Genomic DNA, 11,088 nt, shown 5'->3' on the forward strand with positions numbered 1-11,088 from the left:
TATTTAGTAAATGGAGGTGTTAATAGAAAATGCTCTGAATGCGGTGTTAGTGTTAGCGTTCGTTCTCTCAGCCCGAGCTAACTGTTAGTTGCGCTGCGCCTGTTCTTCGGCTGTTGCTTCCTGCACCTCCAAGTTACTTCCTTCATCCTTTCCGAGATATTTTTTTTACCTTTCGGATTGGACATTTCTTGAAGTCAAAATCTGTAATAATTGCGGAATGTATTTTTATATTCTGGAAGCCAAAAAAGAGGTGCAGAAAGTAACTTAGTCCTACTCAATTCACACAATACTGCTTCCATCAAAAGCAGATACCCGGTGTCTATGAAAAAAATTGATATGTTACAAGTTAATTTAAGTTATTTAGATTCAATCAAATATTATCATTTTATTTAATTATTTTGGAACTAAAATTGTGTTAGAAACAGTTGAAAGATACTACTATGAGCTAAGAGAATCCTAAAACTTCTCTCAATGTATTGTCCCAATACCATAACCATTCGTCCATTTTGAAGTATGGATACTTTTGCTGCATATCGTCAGGAAAAAGGAAAAACAAATGCTGTTACGGATTTGAAGTGTGTCTATGACTCTATATATACCTGTTATTAACATAGCTTCGAACTCTCTTTCTCTTTATTTATTTTTTTCTGACTGGGTAAGACTGGGTATATACTTGTATTATCAGGAGGAAAAAAAATGAAAAAGAGGAAAAGAGGTTGAAGCTGTGCTAATGGTGTGTAACCAAAGCCATAAGAAAAAAATAACAACTTTCTAAAACTGGGGAAAAAAACATATATCATTCTTGATAATATATTGTTTGCATTTGCATCTTTGGATTTAGATCCTTTCATGTTAGCAAGTAACAAAGCTAAAATGCTTATACAAATAATGGTTGGTCTATGGGACTTAATTTGAGTTATTTATTTATTTATTATTATATCTACTGTATGCATAATATTTGCCATATAATTAAATTGCTTTGATGAATACAATTTATGTTGTGCCTCTCACATCCGATGCTTTGTACACGTTCGAAGCAAAGCATAAACAAATAGAAACAAAGGACTTCTCCTTACATGGAGCCAAACAAGCTCCAAGATTTCGTCTCCAAAACGAATGGATTTGATAACCTGAAAATCCTGAAAGATTTCTTTCTCGAACTGTCCTAGTAAAACCACGCTAGTGAAAAGGATTGGTTTTAGTTTCCATTGTCATTAGTCAAGTGACATTTTAAAATTAGGCGTAGGACTACATAATTCTTATCTCCAGTTTCTGAAAGAAATGGAGTGGTTTGGTCCCCAGATATAGATATAGATGCAAAATACTTGTCAAAGCTCAATTTCGGATTTGGTCCCCGCTTCATGCATATCCATGAGAATATGTCCCATTTAGGTGATAACATCGTTGGACCACTCTTTCTTTTGGAGCTAGAGGACAATTTTAACCAGACTCAAATTCCTTTTAGCCCAAATAAATGAGTAGTTGCAACCCACAACCCACGAATGAATTTGTTCCCTTTGTTTTGTATTTAAATTAATAAAAATTATTGTCTCCACTTTATACACTTGAAATAATTGTACGTCTACCCTCTGAATACAACCTCACAATTTTCACTTTTGTTATATATATATATGATCTATTTTTTTTGGGACAGGAAAAGGATATAGAGTCGTGTTTTACTTGTGTCTTCATCTTTGGGTAAGATTTTTTTTCACGTAATCAAACAGAGGGAAAAACCTTTACTAAAAGATTTAATGATACATTATTATATTACTTAATAAATTTAACATCTGGCTTTTAAAAAAATTCACTCATAATCAAATGTATTAAATATAGTGTTAAACTGTTAATATGTAATAAGAATTTATCTCAAATTGATTGAGTATGATGCATGAATTCTTATAAATTATCTGTCTTTAATATCTATGGGTAAAAAAAATTATTAATATGAATGACTAAAAAAAATGTTCATATGAAATTAAAAAATAATGTAAATTTACACTATTTTATACATAAAAAAATAATTAAGAATCACACTTAAATATTATCTAAATGTGTTTTTGACTTAATAAATTTTTAGTTTCCCTAAAATGTGTTTTTTGATCTTCTATTTTTTTCATTTTGATATTTTTTTATTATTTTAGTGATGATTACCACACAGTCTTTATAAAATTGTAAATTTTATAAGGGTTTCTCTTATATAGAAAAGATTTTCATTCTTGATGTGAGAGACTAATTAAGAAAAAAAAAAATAGAAACACAAAAAAAAAAGATGTAGTTTTATAAGTCCTAAAAACTTATTCAAACCTTTGATTTTCACAACCATATATACGATTGATTTTATACTTTTGTATCTATATAGCATTAACATTCATTGTATGCAAAAAAGTATTTGTGGATAGTGATCTATATAATTATTCTTTAAATAATCAATAGACTTTTCTGCAAACATACATGAACAAGGAAGGCGATACAATCCACATGAAATGGGATTGAAAGAGAAGGGAAGACAATCTTTAAAAGCAATAGAAAAGCATGATCTATCAGTCCACTACTTAACCTCGACAGGCTATGATGTTAATTATAAATCATTGAAAGAAATAAATATCTCACAGTTAAATCTCATAATCTAAACCATGTGTTTGTCTTCACGTCTTTTTTTTTTTAATCTTCGGTATTCATTGTTTGTAAGAAGTGTTCATAGATAGAGTTTACATAATTATTGTTTAAAGGACAAGTAAGGCTATACAATCCACGAGAAATGAGACTCATTAGTAGCTTAAGTTAGAGAATTTAAATATATAGCGAAATTCAATTTTCTTGTTATATACTTTTATTTGTTTCTTGGAATGTCAAGCAGTCAAACAATTAGATTTACTTGAAATATAAATTTGGTTTGGTTTGTGGAATCGTGGTTTCATAGGAAGTTCAAAAGCACGCAATATTTACTTTACTTTATATAACAATTAGATTTACTTGATAGTTGATATACTTCTTGCATGTTTTCTAAATGTCATAATTACGGAGACGAGTAATGTAAACCTACTTTTTGTATTGCTGCATTTGCATGGTTTTATACGGCTATTTTCAATGGCACGCCCATTTTCGGTTATGATGAGTATTAGTAAATATCAATAATTCTGCTCATGAATGTAAATATAGTCCTAAAGATGGAAAAGACAATTAGTCTCTCTGCTTGGTCGGGTTTTGCTAGGTTCCTCTTGCGTGTGAAAAAACAACTTCTAGCAGAAGTGGACCCTCTTGAATCAACTGGACCCAAATTATTGCACGAAAGGGCGTTGCTAAGAACTTAATTGGTCGATTTGTTTTCATTAATTGTGTCTCAAATCTGCGAGATTCTGGGGATATGCCACATTAATTGGTTGGGGGGTTAATCAGATAAGATGCCACGAATAATCAACTTCACCGAACAGACACACTAAGGAAAGTAGTAAAGTTGGCATTGGACGGTTATGTCAAAATCAGAAAAGGGAACTTTGGTACGGTCCATCTTGATCATAATATATATCTTTCTGGTTAATAAAATATCTCTGTGTTCATTATGCAACAGAAAAGTGCACAAATGAAACCTTTATTATTGATGAACCTCCAGAATGCCTAGTTTTATCAGGAAATCACGTCATTACATTAATGTATTATAACTGTACATAGTCTAATTGTTAAATTCTAAAACAAATTTTGTTCATCTTCTTATATATAACTTTGTGATCATAATACATATACTTGCCTAGTCGTTTGTTTGCTCTTGGATAACCACCCAAAGGACTTGACAGTTGATCCAAATGAAATATTTGTATTGTTTCAATGTGACAACCCCACAGAAAGAACGTTAATCTGATCTTTCGAAGCCTCCGTTAGACACAAACTTATTCATTTATTTATTTTCTGACTAAGCTACTGTCATTAAATTAAAACAGAACAGCTACCACACATATAGTTATCATATATATCCAAACAGGCACTAAGCATCTTTCGAGAGCTAGGAGTAATCAGATTGAAATAGACTTGAAATCAGTGGTATATCAAAACCCTATTTAGTTTAAGCTGCTTTTCCTTCTCCTTCTTCAAACAAGGGAAGTCACCATTTTGTTCCTTGTGCTTGGATTTCCTTTCGGGTCAGTGTCTCTGTCTATAGTGAAGTATAGGGCAATCCTTAACTAATGGAGATCAAGGGTGATCTTAAGGTTTTTTAATTGATGTATTTACCTTAAAGTGTATTTGGATGAGAGAATTTAAAATTATGAGAAATTTTATGATGATGATAAAGAAAATATGCGAATTTTTTGAAAGGTTCCTCTATCAAAAAGAAAATTTCAATTTTTTACCTTTTAAAAGAAATTAAAATTTTATATTTTTAGTTATTTAAACAATGAATTTTAGATTAAAAAATTTAAATTTTTTGATAAACTTCTTTTCTGGGTTAAAATTTTTTATTCAAAGGAACTCTTAATTCAAAGGAACTCTTAATGAATATTGTTTGCAATTTTCAAATTCACCAAGAGGAAAGCCCTAATTGTCTGTTAGATCATTGTCGTGGGCTCCATGTGTATTGTGTTCCTTTCAACCATCTTCATAACATGATCCCAATATAAGCACGGTACTCGTAAAGTTTGATGTCAGGGTTTACTCAAATTTAACAAATAAATACTTGCAATACTTTTTTTCAACACATTCGTTATTTATTATTGAAAATACAATACTATAACGGATTCCACATCAATTTCCGGGTGTTAGAGTTTCTCATTTTAAATACAATACTATTGAAAACTCTGAAGTGAACCAGATTAGTCAAAAGATATGATCAATTGAAACAATTGGCTATGGATATTAAAGATGTCTCGTTAGCAATTAGTTTTGCACATAATATTATGCATACATTTGTGGCAGATACATTTTATTAATCTGGACTGAAAATTAATTAAGCAGCCTTCTTCTGAATATTGCAAGATGGTTTTGATTATATTTCAGGCTCAAAAACCAGTTATGAAAACAATGGGCAGGGTAGACTGGTGCAGGCAAAACAAAACATAACTTGATATTTTCAATTATTCGAAGCAGAAATTAGAGGAAGCTACCAATGAAAAGGACTACTTCTTACTTAATACATCCTGTAGAGTCATATATCTATCTCTCTCTCTCTTTATATATATATATATATATATATATTATTGTGTTAAATTTAAATACAAGTATATTTAATTAATTTATCTTATTCAATATTATCATTCGTAAAAGGTTCTTCATTTAATTTTATTTTTATTTTTAATGACACTTTTTATTCATGATTTTAAATTTCAATAAATAATATTTTAGAAATAATTTTATTTATTATTTGAAATTAATAAAATTAAATAATATTAATCAATTTTATTAAAATTAATTATTTTTTATTTATACATGAGTAATGAAAAAATATAAAACATAATTAATTAATTGTTATACAAATGATGACGCTAGCTAATAGGACTCTTTTTTCAGCTGATGATCTAGTTGTTGCAAAAGCCTAGTCAAGGTTTAAATAAAAGATGATGTGACAGCCCATCAATTATAAGCAAATTTATGTTCGTCTCAAGTGTGACTGTACAACAGTATATGTGTTTATTATTTCGGAGGAAAACGATAAAAAGTAGGAAAACCAACTTTACGAAATAGTACAAATTAGGTTGTTATAATATACTAACTTTATTGATAACTGAATTTTGTTCCAACTAATCCATGTATATATGATCATGCTCACCCACCCTAATCGGTTAAACTAGCAATTCGTGACTTTTGTGTATTGATGGCTCCATACGAAACAGCAACTTTGTTATTTCAAGTATATATGTGTATATGCATATATAAAGGAAAGGAAATGATAGTGATAAGTGTTTAACCGTCTTTGATCAAGCTTTCTTTATAAACCAATTCAACCGAGAGAATTCAAAGTTTGAGATTCTTGTCAACAAAACATGAAAAAATCATTACATACCCAATTCATGGTATATTGGGGGTGAGTAAACGGGGAATATTTTTATCAATAAAAAGAGAAAAACTAAGCCAGACACAAGCACAACAAAACCATCAGTATCTTTATCTATGTCCTTCACAGAATTGGCGCTGTCCATTGCAATATTCATGTTGTTTCCAAAAAAGTTAGGACATATTATTTAATGGGGCGGGGCCCAGTTAAGCATAAGCGTGTCTGTTTTGATGAACTATATAGATTTTTACTTTTTATTTTTAATCTGTAGGACTTTCTGTTAGTAATTAAGGAACAGTAAACTCTTTTGTGGTCGTGCTAGACTCTTCTAGTGAGTCGGATTTCTTCACGAATGGTGCTGCTTGCTGCTGTTCTTCCGGTGGCTCCAAACAGCTGAATGTAGGGTTAGATACATATACTTCAATGCTAAAGTCTGAATTTCTTCCAATAAAGTAATATTAGCAAAATAGGATAAGGGTAATAGTGTACCACAGGAAAAATTATTATATTGTTTGGTCTAGAAACATTATCAACTCCACCAATCTCGATCAATATAATATATAATTGAGTAAAGATTAATTGAGATCATAAACATGTGATACTTGGATCATTACATTAATTTCTCATATCACAAACACGAGAATTGCAACCAAGTTTAACGAATTTTTGTTTGAAATAGAATTTGACAATATGTTCCACAATAACAAAAAATTAATTACCTCTTGTTATTAAGATGACCAAAGGAAAAATAAGAAGAAATTTAACTTCATCAAAATATGATAGTTGAACTGGAAAAAATAACACTGTAATTGCAAAATGTCAATACCAAGAATCGAATCTTACATTAATTTTTGAAATAAATGTTTCCTCTAATATTCAGACAACTGAGAAAAAGAAAAGAGGAAAGAAAGTCTTTGTATAGAGAAGTCTTTGACTTCCATGGTCATAACCAAAGAATATACGAAATTTGGTGAAAATGTCCTTGGTGGTCATCATCTATATACCCTTTTACCTATCATACCATGATGATAGTAACCATTTTCACTGGGGGCAAAGCCGCTTTGCATAAAATTTATATCATATTGTCGAAACAGAAAAACAAATTCAGAGGAAGTATGGTAATAAATAGAAACATTCCATTATGTAGTCGCTAAACTTGTGCAAGATTGAAGATTGTAGTACCTTTTTATTATAAAAAAAACACATACAATCAATCCCAAGTTAGGTCAAGTGGTTAAAGGAATTTATTCCAAACATGTCATGTGGATGGTGAGATCAATAGTAGCAGACTAATCTGTACTTGTCACCATTCATTTTCTTGAACTGAAAAAGAATAGAGATGATGGTGGTCCAATTTATGAAAAGGAAAGAGCTTACAATATAGACCGTCATAGGTGGAAGGAGGACAAGGAGAAATTAAAGCCCATCAAGTGTGTAATGGAGATGTCATTGCGCGTAAGAGTGCCTATGAACTAGAAAGACGAGGGAACCATGTACTTTGTGGAGATCAGATATGGCCAAAGGGTTTTGGCTGTGACTGCGTAGTGCCAATTATAGGTCCTACGTAATAGCTATGGGACCATCTCTGCTCAACCGGACTTCGTCTTGAGAAAAATGTTTAATCACACCCAAATGCAACTAAGTGAGAAAATATGATTAGTGATTGCTAGATAGGTGCAGCCTAATTAATATGGTGGTCGCTACAACAGACCCTAATGGCGGTGTAAATTTAAATCACATGAATGCTCACAATGCATCCGCAACAAACTTACAAGTTACAACCAAAATGCAATAAGACCATACAGAACCTAAACATGATTCTATATCATTTTCTCGTAAAAAAAGTGGTCGAATGGGTGTGCTCATGTGAGATGTTAAGGAGTGTAAACGCCATCTTAGAACATCTTTTTCTTAATGAATACAATTTAAATAACTTATTTTGAATTATTTATCTTTTTTTAATTAATTCCTATAATATCATATCATAATTAAATAACTTATATTTTATTTTAATAGTATCATTTTAAGTCATTCTTAAATAATAATAAAATATTTTTTTAAACAGAAGCAGTTATTACTTATACAAACTACCAACGTAACACATAAATTTCCTCCAACTAAGCAAATATATATTGAATATAAACATAAGTAATCATTAATTATACAAGCAACCAACATAACATGTAAATCATTGCTGATATTTAGTACTTTTTTTCTTTTCTTTTGTTTATATATTATTCTTTTAAATTTACTTTTTTTTACAGATCTTTTTATTGCCCCTCCACCAATCTAACATTTTCCGTCAATGAAGGGCTCAGATTCGTAACTGATAACATTTGGCATCATTTCAATCTTTTCCATTTTCTAACTGGGACATGAAAGGATTTAGCATCTAGGTATTTTATATTCAGAATTCTGATTGCATATGTCTTGGCTGAATAAAGGGTACGGACTATATTCTTACCTTTACCATGTTGATGAGCGTCAATTCTCCCGGTTTTGGAGGTTAGCTGCACATTATTTATTTTTCTTCGCTGGTTGTATTGTTTTTCTTTTTTATTCTGAAGAGGGGGGAATTATGATCAAGTTATTTCTAAACCAGCTTACATATGATTCTAAATAATTGACATTAACATGATTATAATTTTGTAATTATTCCAGAATTTAGTGATTACCTACTTAAAATAATTATTTTTTAATAACATGAAACTGATTTATTTATTTTTGACTGTATAACGCGAAACTGATGGAAACATGGAAGTCAACTAAAAACGTATTAAGTTTATTTACACTGGCAACAGTACTTTTTTTGTAATAAGAAGACAAGCTGAGAAGACTTAATACTTGACCACTAAAAAAAAAAAAGAGAGCCTAACCCATCCCTTCCACCATATTACCATTGTGTGGCTGCACACCTGCCACCAACCACCAACCTACATGCAGCAACATGCATAATCTTTACTTTACTTTCTTGTCTGTTTTATTTCTATATATTTCATTTTCTTTTTTTCTTGTTCCCTTTTTAATAAAAGCTTCAACTCTCTCTTATCCACGCCTGGGGCGCACTTTGACGGTGAGAGGGTTAGCCATTTCACTAGAGAGCTTCAGCACCTCCGTCAGATCAACACCCTTCTCATCAGACGGTACCCATTCGAACTCATGCAAGAGCGACGCCACCCAAAAGTTCACCGTAGCCCATCCAAGAGTCTTCCCTGGGCACGCTCTCCTACCCGACCCAAATGGAGCAAGTCTTGGATCCGACCCGAGTATCGAAAATTCGGCATCTCCACCCGCAGTGACAAACCTCTCGGGCATAAATTCGAGTGGGTCCTTCCACACGTGTGGGTCCCTGCAAATAGCCCACATGTTGACCATAGCAGTGGTCCCCGCAGGTACGTGATACCCATCAATGGTCGTATCATTGATGGACAAGCGGGCCCATGATAGAAGTGGGCCCGGCGGGTGCAGCCGCAGCACCTCCTTCACCACCGCTGGTAGGTACGTCATCACTGCCACGTCATCCTCTGCGACGGCGCGTGCTTTTCCGACAACTGCATCTAGCTCCTCTTGAACTTTGGACTGCACATGAGGATGAAGCGCCATCCTCGCGAGTATCCACTCTATCAAAACCGCTACCGTGTCCGTTCCTCTGAATATCATTTCCTGAAAAAAACAAAATAAAATTGCACAAATGAAAAAACATTTTAGTGCCACCTCCACTCACCACTTCCGCTTTCTCAATTATTCTCATTAACATTTTTCCCTCCCACACTTGGACCAATGGAATTATTCTCAAAATTAAGCGTGTCACACTAGAGTAACAAAATGCCATTACACTAGGATAAAATTGATTGAACTTACCCAAAGTACAGCGATCATGTCGGAGTCTGATAATTGATCAGGTTCCGGGAGAGAGAGCAAGACGTCAACAAAATCACGATTGGTTTCGGTTTTACTAGCTCGGTGTTCAGCGATGATTGTGCCGACGAAACGGTTCACCATGGGGACGAGGTTGGAGCACCTGAACCGGATATTTTGGGCGTCGAAATGTGCAAGAAAAGGAAGGTGGTCGGCCCAATTAAACAGGCCCAACAGGTCATAACCTTGGTCCACTAATATTCCAAGGTCTTCCATTCCGCTGTTTGGGTCGTGCAGCTTATACTCTTGTCCAAACACGGAGCACATCATGTTACTGAGCGAAGCCTTTTTCAGCACTTGGCGAACACGTAAGCTGCGGTGGCGCTTGTTATTTAGGATGTGAACCATTTGGGCGGCGATTTGAGAGCGTTGGAGCTCAGAGGCTTTTATCTGGCGGGGGCAGAAGAAGTGATTAGAGGCGATTCTCCTGAGGCTTCGCCAGTAAACTCCGTAAGAGGCGAAGCCGATGGCGCGGTTAAACATGAGGCTGTATGCGGATTCTTTGACGGGACGATCGGCGAAGACGGAGCTGTTGAGAATCTCCTTGGCCACGTCGGGGTGGCACGTGACGATGACACGTGTGTCGCCGAGACTAAAGGCCATGAGGCGCTTGGCTCTGCATGTGGCGGCCGCGGCTGCGATACGGTGATGGGCCAGGGAAATCATGAGGCCCATGCTTCCAATAAGAGGGAAGCCTTTGGGACCGGGAATGATTGAAAGGGGGGGAGAGTAGGTGTAGTACTTGCCCCAGGCAGGACCACCGGGGTGTGACCAGTAATAGAAAGTCATGGTTAACCAGAGTGAGCCCATGATCAAAAGGACCCATGCAAGGTTTTCTTGGGTGCATTTCGAGGTCAGGGCTATTATCCAGAGGTTGTCGTCAATGTGGCTTGTCATGGTGGGAGGGATAGTGCTTCAGTGAGTGCCAAATATTGCACAGGTTGCTTTGGCTATTTATAGAGCAAGTGAGGACTGGTCCGTCACCAAAAAACAAAGACAAAGAATCAATAACTGTTACGGTTATGTGTGCTTTCTCATTCCTACGCACTCAACCTACACTGCATAACGCAATATAACCAAAACTAATTCTTTTACACCCTACTTTTCTCATAACTCCTTTTTAAATTTAGCAATCATATATAAACATTTACTTATTTTAAATACTTTATAGTATTTTTTATTTTTTT

The 11,088-nt window shown here is 33.9% G+C and overlaps 1 protein-coding gene across 1 annotated transcript; it reads right to left on the reverse strand.

Annotated features, from left to right (window-relative positions):
• Positions 1-8,742: 8,742 nt before the first annotated feature.
• On the reverse strand, positions 8,743-10,857 carry LOC114400509 (cytochrome P450 78A3). The gene is made up of 2 exons (XM_028362984.1): positions 9,845-10,857; positions 8,743-9,646 (listed from the first exon to the last, which is right to left on the reverse strand). The coding sequence occupies exons 1-2, from the start codon at positions 10,796-10,798 to the stop codon at positions 9,029-9,031; spliced, it is 1,572 nt and encodes a 523-aa protein (XP_028218785.1). The 5' UTR covers positions 10,799-10,857; the 3' UTR covers positions 8,743-9,028.
• Positions 10,858-11,088: the final 231 nt, after the last annotated feature.

This window comes from Glycine soja, chromosome 19 (genome assembly GCF_004193775.1).
Source record: "Glycine soja cultivar W05 chromosome 19, ASM419377v2, whole genome shotgun sequence".
NCBI classification, from domain to species: Eukaryota; Viridiplantae; Streptophyta; class Magnoliopsida; order Fabales; family Fabaceae; genus Glycine; species Glycine soja.

Excerpts from the sequence above, each read along its gene's own strand:
- LOC114400509 (XM_028362984.1), bottom strand. The coding sequence starts at position 10,798 with ATGACAAGCCACATTGACGACAACCTCTGGATAATAGCCCTGACCTCG. Across the intron at positions 9,647-9,844 it reads ACATGATCGCTGTACTTTGG|GAAATGATATTCAGAGGAAC; the intron begins GTAAGTTCAATC and ends TGTTTTTTTCAG.